Raw genomic sequence first — 12013 nt, 5'->3', positions numbered from 1 at the left:
AAGCACTGCATTTTATAATGGAGAACCCAGCTTCAAAGTGAGTTAATACAATGGACTCTTAAGTTGGTATGTACCTTTATTTAAACACTTCCCAGAACTGTCCCATGGGTCCCGTGCTTCACTAGCCCCTACATTTCACAGAATTTTGAGAGGGAAGAGGATAGGATTTGTTAAGTAGGAACAATTGAGCATCATTACTCCTTGTTTTTGCAGCATCCACTGTGGACTAGGTGTTATGTGGTCTTAAAACAACCCCCCAAAAAAGCAATATCCCTGTCTTGAAAATCTTACACTCTATAAAGTGATTTTAAAATTGTTTCTGGTTGCTAGATTTATACTATAGCAATAGAACACTTTCTGGTAAGCACTTGATGACCAAAATAAGAGAGAGGTTACTGAGCGTAAAGCTGACCTTAAATTGAGGCTTCTGATTTTGTCCCTCTTTCAACAAGGTCAGACGAGTGTGATTGAAGTCATTAGGTGAACTACTTATTTGTTACAAACTGTCTAAGTTAGAGCTGTTTGTGGTATTCACATCTTTATATAAACTTGACTGACCTCTGTTAATCTGATGGGACTTAAAAGCCAGCTCTCAGTGTTATTTACCATGGTTCTGCAATACTTGCCTCAAACAAACAAACAAACAAAAACAAAAAACCTAAGAGTAGAGACCTCCATCCTCAAAACTAGCTATTGGGAAGGTTTCCAAACTGTCCGTGCTTGGAATTGGAGGTAAGTGGACCTGGGTGGGAAGTGGAGTTTTTTAAAAATCTATTTAATGGCAGATGGGAGTGAAACCCTGCAACACAACAGAATACAGTTACTTCATAAATTAATTTGCTGTCCTTTGTTTTTGTTTGAGGAAAGAACCTCTTAATAATAACCCAATATCATCTAATCAAACTATTGTTGTCCTCTTTAGGAAAAATGGCTGGGTTACTGGCTCACTGAGGCAGTAGACAGTTAAGTCTCTGTAAACTAGGGACTAGGAAAAATATAGAACTGGACCCAGGATCTGGGAGTGGGGAGAAAGGGAAGGTGGATAGTAAAATGGCTACTTTGTGGTACTTTCTTGTCTGGTTATTGCCACTTGACAATGTAGGCCCTCCTCTTGCTCTGATCTCGTAGCTCTTTGGGGCTGACACTTATCAGAAACCCATGTATGAAGGAGTGGGTAGATGTGGAATGAGTGGATGTAATTTAGCAAGGGAGAGAGGGAAGAATTGAGGAGACAAGATAGAAAAGTAGGCTTTTAAGAATATGCAGGTAATTTTTGTGCAGGAGAGAAATGGAAGAGACAAAATATAGGAGAGGTGGTAAAGAGCATAATTGTGACTGTAGTAAAGGGATTGTATTCCTCTGGTGTCAGAGGCCAGCAGCTGGCTGACTAATTAATCCTACCTGCCACACTTGGGAGAAGACCTGGAGCTTAAAGGGCTGGTCCTCATAAAAAAAGGAGCAGGTAGCAGTATCCAGTGGAGCAGGGGTGGGGAAACTGAGGGCTGGATCCGGCCCATCAGGGCTTTGGATCTGGCCTGCGGAAACGCCACCCCTGTGGCACTGCGGGCCCCGGGCCGCTCCCGGAAGCAGCCGGCACCACGTCCCTGCAGCTCCGAGAGGGGTGGTGGGGGGGGCAAAGGGTTCTGTGTGCTGCCCTTGCCTGAGACACTGCCCCCCGCAGCTCCCATTGGCTGGGAATGGAGAACCATGGCCACTGGGAACTGCAGGGGAGGTACCTGCGGCGAGGGCATCGTGTGGAGCCCTCTTTCCCCCTCCCGCAGGGGCTGCAGGGATGTGGTGCTGGAGCAGCGCAGGGCCAGGGCAGGCAGGGAGCCTGCCCTGGACCTGGTAAGTGCCACTGCCACTCCAGGTAAGCAGCGCCGGGCGGGAGCCCACACCCTGAACCCTTCCTGCACCCTGCTCCCCAACTCGCTGCCCTGAGCTCCGTGCTGCCCCCCTCCTGCACCCTATACCCCATCACCCTACCCTGAGCACCCTCCCACACCCTGCCCTGAGCCCCCTCATACATCCCACACCCCTCCTCTGCCCCAACCCCTTACCTTGAGCCTCTTCCCGCACCCCACACTCCCTCCCACACCCCAACCCCAGCCCTACATTCATGACCCTGCATGCAATTTCCCCACCCAGATGTGGCCCTCGCGCCAAAAAGTTTGCCCACCCATGCAATAGAGGCTGGAGGTACTGTTGACTGGGAAATCCTGTTATCACAAAGGCTCTGAGGTAAAAGTCAGGAACTTCTGGGCTGAGGAACTTATGGGCTTGAGGGACATGCTAAGAAGTTGTTTTGTTGCAGAAACTTGAAATAAAAGAAACTGCAAGAACTGACCCTGTTGGAAATGACCTTCTCACAGAGTCCAGGGCAGGTTCACAGGGCTGGCTCAGCCAGAGCAGAGGGCTATAAAACAGGCCTCAATCCTTTACACCTTTTCCCCTACATTATTGTAAAGAGAGAACACGTTGGAAAATGCAGGGAAAAAAACCTTTATCTTCAAGAAAAATAGCATTTTTAAAAATAATTAAATGGAAAGCTTATCTAGGCTTTTTAGTTACCATTATCAAGAGTACAGCTCTCTTGTCCTTTTAAATTGTAGGATCTTGGTGCATGGCAGCTAATGTACAGTACTACCATATCTTGTCTGGTAGGTTTACTTCTTGGGATAATGTCTATTGTAGGCATTTTTCAAATCCTGATACCTTAATCTAACTGATCAAAAAGTGGATAAAGATCTTCCTTTCCAGTATGGAAGAAACATAATGGTCCATTTGGTGGACCTTTAAGGCAGTTAGAATCTCAGATTTTTAAACATGAGTCCCACAGTGGATTTATGCCTGATGTACTCTTTCTTCAAATAACTGTAGCAGTATTTGTTCTTTTCTGTGTGTGTGTGTATGTATGTATGTATGTGTGTGTGTGTGTGTGTGTGTATATATATATATATATATATATAGTACAGTGTCTGAAGCCTTCAATAATGCATCAGAGAAATAGTTAAAATGAACAGTGTTCTTCTGAATTAATGGAGGAATGTCTAAACTTTAGATATTAAGCAGGTAGAGGACTCTGAACTGAATTTCAAAGGGAATCTAGTTTATTTTGTGGGGAAGGGAAGAACAATACACACTAGCATGTGTAGAGGTTCACTGTAGTGCTTAAACTGTTAACACATGCTATTTATAGCTCAAAGGTCAGATGAACAGTAGCTGGTGTGTAGGTAACAGTAATGACTATGTCAGTTTTCTGTAAGTTTTCAGGTGTTTACTTTCAGCACTTTTGTGGAAACCAAACTCATTGAGGTTGCTCTTCCTCTACAACTGGGAGGAATAATGGCCCATGTGAGTTTGGATGTGGCATATTCATTTCAACTTTATCTGAAAATTGCTTTGTTTATAACCTATAACTTTTTTAAACCACATTTAATCAGTATGCATTAAAGTAAATCAGTAAAGACTTGTGTTGACAATGTAAGGAATCTTCTAGCACATACAACGCCCTGTTTCATAATAGAGCAGCAAGAAATGAAAGGCATTACATAGGCATTTGTTCAAACAGCCTGCTTCTTGCAACAGTTTGAAGCATTCAGCATGTTTGCATTTAGTTAAGGTGTATTGGTAAGTGACACCTGTCTGTAAGTACCTAACTTATTTACTGCAATTATGCACTTAATTCATGTTGAAAAGAAAGAATGGTACAGCCAACACTAATGCATGCTGCATGACAGTCTCTCATCTATGGGCTTGAGCAATGGTTAGCTCAAGTTAATGCACTGGAGCGGTTGGATTAGCAGCTAATGAGTTGTAACTATCTGTTAATCCCCACTGCATTATTAACTCCTGTGAACCTCAGTAGCACTTGAGCTTCAAATCATATCTCTAATGGTCTAGCTAGCTTGAGTTTAAAATGCCACTTAACTTGAGCTAGAGATCTTGTGTGTGAATTGGAGTCAAGTTAGGGGCAAAACTTGAGTTATACCTTAAGCTAATAAGGCAGTGAAGACAGGCTGTGTACTGTTGATATTTAAAATGTAAACACAAATGGAAAAGGGTTTAACCCTACAAGCATCAGGGATATTTGAAAGTGGTTAGGTGGTTATGAAACTTGGGAAATTACCACTTCTCCCACTTGCTTTTGCCTCAAAGGTGTTGTAGAATGACAAAACATGGCTTTCTCTCTATAGCATGTGTCAGGAAATGTTACATGCCTCTGGGTGGTCACTGCAGAAGCATGTTGCCCAGTCAAAATTGAGCCAATGCCTACTGCTCTTTCAGGGATTTCTTTTCCATTGTATTAGAATTAAGCGTTTGAGTCTCCTGCACATACTCCACCAAAAGAGTTGTAGCTACAGTATAAATCTTAAAACTTGACTAGGGCTAGCTGGGAGAAATAGAATGGCTTAAGACATGGTGTGCAGTAGGGGGAAGAAAAGGGAGAGCATATTTGTATCAAGTGTATTGAAGTAACAAGGATATCTTTGCCAGAACAGACCCAAAGTTGCTTGGCATTCTGTCTCAGACTGTACGTAATGCATCAAATGATCAAGTACTGTTCTTAAGGAAAACTTCTTGTGTATTAAGCATGAAGGTTGCTATCGCTTACATTTTATTTTATCCATTATAACAGGTACTAGCATGTATATACTGAATACTTTTAAAACATACTGAATCTGCTTTGATAACTCTAAAAAAAATTCTAAATATTTTTGTATTGCACAAAAGACTTCTAGGAATTTTGTGCCTCATTTGGATTAGCATGCAATTTAATTTGTGCTGACTTTGTGGGGAGGTGATAAATCCACTCTCCTTTGGAATTAGCTATCTCTCAGCATTCATTTTCTGTCGAACTACAAAGTAGATCCTGTTTCTATTAGTGAGATCTTGAGACTAGACTACAGTAATGTGTGTTTAGGGCTTCTTGTGGTAACCACTTAAACTGTAGCTTCAGAAATTGATACTATTGTGTAAGATTTGTTCATGAGTCTGGAGCCTGTGTTCAGTGACTAAGGGCTTGGCTACACTTACATTTTATAGCCCTCTAACTTGCTGGCTCAGGGGTGTGAAAAATCACCCCCCTGAGCGCAGCAAGTCAGAGCGCTTTAAAGCACTAGTGTAAATAGGCTCCGAGTGCTGGGAGCTAATCCCCTCGTAGAGGTAGACTATCAGGAGCGCTGGGAGCTCGCGCGTGGCCACACTTGCACTTCAAAGCGCTGCCACAGGAGCGCTCCCGCAACAGCGGTTTGAAGTTTCCAGTGTAGCCATGCCCTTATACAAACTATATATTGTTAAACTTATAGGTCCAGTGTTTTGTTTTGAGGAAAAATAAAACTACATTCTTAGACTCTGGATAAATAGCTAAAATGTCTTTAAAAATAGCAGTTCCTTAGCATGGACGTCTTAAAAATATCTTGTTTCAGTGTAGTAAAAAATGAAGACACTTAAAATTCTTTTTTTTCCCCTTTAAGGTTTGGACCCCATGGAATCCCTGTGACCATATTTCCTAAAAGGGAATACAAGGATAAACCTGAAGCCATGCAGCTCCAAAGTAAACCATTCCAAGATGAGACACAGGTGAAGTGTGAAGCCAGTGGTGCAGTCCCTGATAACTCCTCTTCTCCCATTCAGCCATCAGAACCTAGCCTCGCTAAAAGCCTATGGACTTCTAAACCACCTCCCCTCTTCCATGAGGGAGCGCCATATCCTCCTCCATTGTTTATCAGGGACACGTATAACCAATCAATACCTCAGCCTCCACCCCGAAAAATTAAGCGGCCCAAACGGAAAATGTACAGGGAGGAACCCACTTCTATTATGAATGCTATCAAATTACGACCCAGGCAGGTCTTATGTGACAAATGTAAAAACAGTGTTGTTGCAGAAAAAAAAGAAATTAAAAAAAGTGGCAATGCAAGTGACTGCTTAAAATATGAGGATCATAAAAAGCGAAGGAATGAGAGTGTGACTACTGTGAATAAAAGACTTAAAACTGACCATAAAGTAGATGGAAAAAGCCAAAATGAAAGCCAGAAAAGAAATGCTGTGGTCAAAGTTTCAAATATTGCCCACAGCAGAAGCAAAGTAGTTAAAGTTTCTGCTCAAGCAAACACTTCGAAAGCTCAGTTAAATACTAAAAAAGTTCTCCAGAGCAAAAACATGGATCATGCAAAAGCTCGGGAAGTTTTGAAAATGGCCAAAGAAAAGGCACAAAAGAAACAGAGTGCAACTTCCACTTCCAAAAATGCACATTCAAAGGTCCATTTCACACGGCGTCTTCAGAACACCAGCTCAGGTTCCCTCCCACCCCGATTGCGTTTAAAACCACAAAGGTACCGGAATGAAGAAAACGACTCATCTCTCAAGACAGGACTTGAGAAAATACGGAGTGGCAAGATGGCAACTAAGCCCCAGTCTCGCTGCTCCTCCACCCGCTCAGCAGGTGAGGCCCCTTCAGAAAATCAGAGCCCCTCAGAAGGCCCTGAAGAGGCCAGCAGTGAGGTTCAGGACACAAGTGAAGTGCATGTAACTGTTGATCAGGATGAACACCAGACATTGGGCAAGAGAGGCAGCAAAAGCAATATAACGGTTTACATGACCCTTAATCAAAAGAAATCTGACTCTTCCAGTGCATCAGTGTGTAGTAGTGATAGCACAGATGATTTGAAATCCACCAACTCTGAGTGTAGTTCTACTGAAAGCTTTGATTTTCCTCCAGGCAGCATGCATGCACCTTCCTCTTCCTCCTCCTCCTCCTCCTCCTCTTCAAAGGAAGAGAAAAAGCTCAGTAATTCCTTGAAAATGAAAGTCTTTTCCAAAAACGTCTCTAAATGTGTCACACCAGATGGCAGGACCATATGTGTAGGGGACATTGTTTGGGCCAAGATTTATGGCTTCCCTTGGTGGCCAGCCCGTATTCTTACTATAACTGTGAGCCGGAAAGATAATGGCCTTTTAGTTCGACAGGAGGCCCGCATTTCGTGGTTTGGGTCCCCAACAACATCTTTTCTTGCTCTTTCACAACTGTCCCCCTTTTTAGAAAACTTTCAGTCGCGCTTTAATAAGAAGAGAAAGGGCCTTTACCGCAAGGCCATCACAGAGGCCGCTAAGGCTGCTAAGCAGCTGACTCCCGAAGTTCGGGCCCTGCTGACACAGTTTGAAACGTGAACGTGGAAAGTAAGGTAGGCAAGAATTTGGAGGCTCCACAAAATTTATAGCCTAGTTAGAGAACTACTATGAAGGACTTGGCCAATTCAGAACGTTGCACTCAGTTGGCTGCTCTTTTTATACTAAAATTGTTCTGATTTGTAGCAGTTTCTTAAAAGTTAAACTAAACAAATTGAACATGCAATCAAAATTAATCTAAAGTGAGAACTTCAGTATTTTTCAAATGAGAATCTTTTTTTAAATTAAAAACTCCTCCCATGCATAGGAGCCATAGCCTCAGCTGAAAGGCAGTTTATTTGCAGGGAATTTTTAGTAGTTTCTAGCCGGTATGTATCTAGTCACTATATGGCAAAGGGTAAACAAGGGATGGAAGTAATAGCTGTGACCTGGGTGGCCCACCAGGGGAAGTGCAGAACCTTAAGTCCTGTTTATATTGGCCTTTAAACCTTGTTTCAACACTTCTGCATTAAGTAGTTTCTATACATATAGCTGGTCAGTGTGAATGGGGCCAAAGTGAGTTCAAACCATGTTTAAAAACATGCTTGGTTTCATCCACACTGGCCAGTTTAAATTATGTTAGAAACCAATTTAACTAAACCCTTTAAACAGAGTTTAAAGGCCAGATTAAATGAGGTCTTGGTGACCACTTTTTTCCCAAACGCTCAGCCTTTCTATGCACACAGGGGCACAAGTACGACACTTCAGGGTCTGACAAGCTGAGGGGATGCCTCTTGCCCAAAGGCAAAGCTGAAATGTTTCTCAGAATTTTGGGATCAAGGGCTGTTAATGCTGCATAGGTGTGAATCATAACTTCCTGTCTTTCTTCCACTGAAAAATCTTCCAGGCCACTTGTCTGGGAGTTTAGAGCAAGAGAGGTTTTGTTTGAATGTGTAAATAATTGATTGCTGAAATTAGTCAGATTTTCTTCTGACTGGTTGTTACTAAATTCTTAGGATACGTCCTAGTAAATTACACTTTGTGAATTGTCAGATGTGTAATTGTTGCATTTTGGATGTATCTAACTTCATATTTTTTTTTAATATTTCCGTTTTAAGGTATCTGTTTGCAGGTCAGAAAATGAGAATATGTAATTGTGTAATGCTCTGAAATGTACAAAAACTGTAAATAAAATCGACTAAATCTGAATTACTTGTGTGTGTTTCTCAAAAAGCTTTGAAAAATTTTTAGGGTGTTTTCTGTGTACATGATATTTAGAGGAGAGACACCCTTTAAAATGTAAATTCGTTCTCATTCAGCACTTTTAAAAGATCGTTTGCTGTAAAGTACTATTGGTATATACTTAGGGTTCTAATTTTGAGACTAAACATTCATCTGTTTCCCCAAAAACTGGCTCTTGTAGAGAGCTCTTGCCTTAGGTAAAGCTTGTCAAATTATTTCTCCATAAATTCAGTTCTGTTCCATAGATTTGAATTATAGACAGAAAATATGACTTATACAGTAGGGAAATGTTTTCAATCACCATTTTTTTCATCTGTCAAAAGCTAATTAAGCCCAATCTCCACTATTGTTAGCTACTCTTGCATGTCTGTTGCTCAGTGTTGGGGCATTTTCATGCAGTTGATCTACATTTTTCCTTCCTAGTTTTGGTCTGTACTTGACCATTTGAGTTAATATCTTTTTTTTTTTTTTTCCTGTTCCAGCTTTGTACGATCTTGTGAAGAATTTGGCTGCCTTCATTCCAGAACAATTCCCATCCCAAGTTTTTCCATTTTGCCCATATTGGCAAAGCAGAGATGAGGAATACAAATTTAAACTTAAATTGAATGTAGTTGTAAAACTAAAATACACAGTGTCAGGATTTAATGATTGAACCCATTAAAGAATCTTTATTGTGATGCAGTTTTAGAAGATTAATATGCCGCCTTGCAACTGACAAGTCAGTTGGTTTCCAAAACACTGAGTTTCTTCCAACCGTGTTCAGTTACTCTGATATCACGTTCATGTAACTATTGAATATCTAGTATGTTTTCTAAAAAAACCCAAAAACCACACACACATACATATTGGTCCAAATTGATTTTGCTCGGATGCTAATTAACTTTCCAACTATACTAGGTTTTTTCCCTGAACAATTAAACAAATTCCTAGAGGTCAGTCAATGCTTTTTGAAAGTAATAAACACACAATGAAAATTTTCATAATGTGAAATCCTGTTTCACTCTGGTATTATATATTCTTTCCTGCAAACAGAAACAATTACAGTATTTCAGTAAATAAGCCTTACTTTGTGATTTAAAGCAGGCTGTTTTCAGAAGACAAAAAATTCACACTGTGGTTTTTTTAGACATCTCTAGATGTATAGAGCAGATTGATATCTAGTTTGTCAGGCACCTCAAAATGAAGTGATCCCACATCATAAAAGCCATCTGATGTTCTGAGCCAAAAATCTGAGGTAAAATACTTGGATATTTAATTCGCTGCAACTTTCTAAAATATTTAGAACTTTTGGATAGTATCTTCTGTAATACATATAAGAGTAGCATAGTACTAGCATATATAGTCAGTTTGCTCAGAGACTTCGTTCAGTGAGATGGGAAAGAAACAATCTATTTCAAATATAAGTTCACAAGAACCTCTGTGTGCTTGTCTTACGGAATGAGTGGTCATGACATACACACACACTTTGTCTTTATAGTGAATTACTTTTTGTAGAACAGATAGCACAAATCTTGCACATGTAATATTAAGAACAAAAACTGTTCTCTAGTACTTAGTCTCATAACCTAAAACCCGTCAGTTCTTTGCACCACAGTACTTCATATGAATTGCCTAAAATGCTTGCTTTCACCACTGTCTTCTTTTTAAATCCTGGAAAAGTAGCTGTGGTGTACTCTCCGTCCAAAGATTTAGTTGAGTTAGTGGTGGAGCAAATGTTAAGGATTGATAAAATTTTTTAACTGTAGACAGCTGCAATTGTATCTCATACCTTATTATCCTGACCTTGGGGACTATTAAGTGGTGGAAAATTTGAGGTTAATCCAATGCAACCTGCTCTGTATTTGCCAGAAATTGTGTAATGTGCTCACCAGATCCCAATGGATGTTTCCACTTGTGAGCACAGGCTGTGCTGTACCTGTGGTTTTCAGTATATTCACAATCTAATACACCTCTACCCTGATATAACGCAACCTGATATAACACGAATTCGGATATAATGCGGTAAAGCAGTGCTCTGGGGGTCACGGCTGCACGCTCCGGCAGATCAGCGTGTCTGGCTCCAACACGTTGCTCTGAGCGGCATGTTAAGGGTGCTGGGCTGGGGCCAAGGGGATGGATGGATAAGGGGCCGAGGGTCTCGGGGGCAGTCGGGACAGGGAGCAGGCAGGGTTGGATGGTTCGGAGGTTCTGGGGGTAGGGCGGTCGGGATGGGGAAAGGGGGAGTTGGATAGGGCGTGGAAGTCCCTGGGGGCCTGTCAGGGGGTAGGGGTGTGGTTAAGGGTCGGGGCAGTCAAGGGACAGGAACAGGGGGGGTTGGGTAGGGGGTGGGGTCCTGGGGGTGATTAGGGATGGGGGGGGTCTCTGGAGGGGGCGGTCAGGGGAGAAGGAGCAGGGGTCTTAGAGGGTGGGGTCTTGGGAGGGGTGGTTGGGGCAGGAGGTCTCTGGAGGGGGTAGTCGGGGGACAAAGAGCTGGGGGGGTTGGATGGGTTGGGGGGTTCTGAGGAGTCAGGGGGCAGGAGGTGACTATTAATAACGGAAATGCTCGAGCCAAAGCAAGTTCGATATAACGCAGTTTCACCTATAACATGGTAAGATTTTTTTGGCTCCCGAGGACCCTGTTATATCAGGGTAGAGGTGTATCTTTAAATCAATTTTAGATCATTTTAATGACTCTCAAATACCTGATAGTAGGTGCATTTGTTTTTACAGTGCTGGGATGGTGCATCCTGTGTAACTAAGCTATGTAATTGTTAGCGCACATGGTACTGCTGGAATCATGGAATAATAGTTAGAAGGGACCGAAAGGGTCATCTAGTCTAACCCCCTGCCAAGATGCAGAATTTGTTGTGGCTACACCATACAAGACAAATGGCTATCCAGCCTCCTTTTCAAAATCTCCAGCGAAGGAGCTTCCTCAACCTCTCTAGGCAGTCTTTTTCTTTGTCCTACTGTTCTTACAATTAGGAAGTTTTCCCTGAGATTTAATCTAAATCTATGCTGTAGTTTGAACCAATTGCCTCTTGTCCTGCTGTCTGTGGCAAGAGAGAACAACTTTTCTGCGTATATATATATTTTTATGGCAGCCTTTCAAGTATTTGAAGACTGCTATCATGCCCCCCCTCAATCTCCTCTCTTTCAAACTAAACATACACGGTTCCTTCAGCCTTTGCTCATATGGCTTGCATTCCATCCCTTTGATCGTCTTTGTTGCTCGCCTCTGGATCCTTTTCAGTATCTCCACGTCCTTTCTATACACTGGTGACCAGAATTGGACACAGTACTCCAGCTGAGGACTAACCAGTGCCAAAGTGAAAATGTACTATTTGATCATCTGTCAGCAACCTGTGTATTATGAAGGAAAGTGTTATGCTGCAGTAAAGGGTAGCGGTGACTTGACTAACTTGCTGCCAGCCTAAGAGAATACATCACAGCCAGTGGATTATGGGGTTTGCAGTTCTTTTTCAGTACAGCTGTTATCTACCCAAATTATTTCAAGTGAGAAAATAGGTGGTTGTCAGCCATGAATGTGGATACAAAACGTAACTTTCTTTGAAGGCCTCTAAAGCTAAATTAGAAGCATCTGATGTGAAGGGGAGAGAATATAATCCCAATAAATCCCTGTAAGTACCGTTGTCTCAGAGGTTTGGAGTAAAAATACAGT

The 12013-nt window shown here is 41.9% G+C and overlaps 1 protein-coding gene across 6 annotated transcripts in view; it reads left to right on the top strand.

Annotated features, from left to right (window-relative positions):
* Positions 1-12013, top strand: part of PWWP2A (PWWP domain containing 2A) — a 39831-nt gene that overhangs the window by 12553 nt on the left and 15265 nt on the right. For 4 of the 6 annotated variants that reach the window (XM_048862443.2, XM_048862446.2, XM_048862450.2 and 1 more), the window contains one exon: positions 5478-8319. In XM_048862443.2, the coding sequence (XP_048718400.2) occupies positions 5478-7173 (1696 nt within the window). In that variant the 3' untranslated portion in view covers positions 7174-8319. Of the gene's footprint in view, positions 1-5477; positions 8320-12013 lie in introns of those variants that run through there. The other 2 variants (XM_048862444.2, XM_048862449.2) reach the window with 2 other exon arrangements.

This window comes from Caretta caretta, chromosome 8 (assembly GCF_965140235.1).
Source record: "Caretta caretta isolate rCarCar2 chromosome 8, rCarCar1.hap1, whole genome shotgun sequence".
NCBI lineage: Eukaryota > Metazoa > Chordata > Testudines > Cheloniidae > Caretta > Caretta caretta.
Note: the sequence above shows the minus strand (reverse complement) of the source record. Positions and strands in the feature narration are given on the sequence as shown.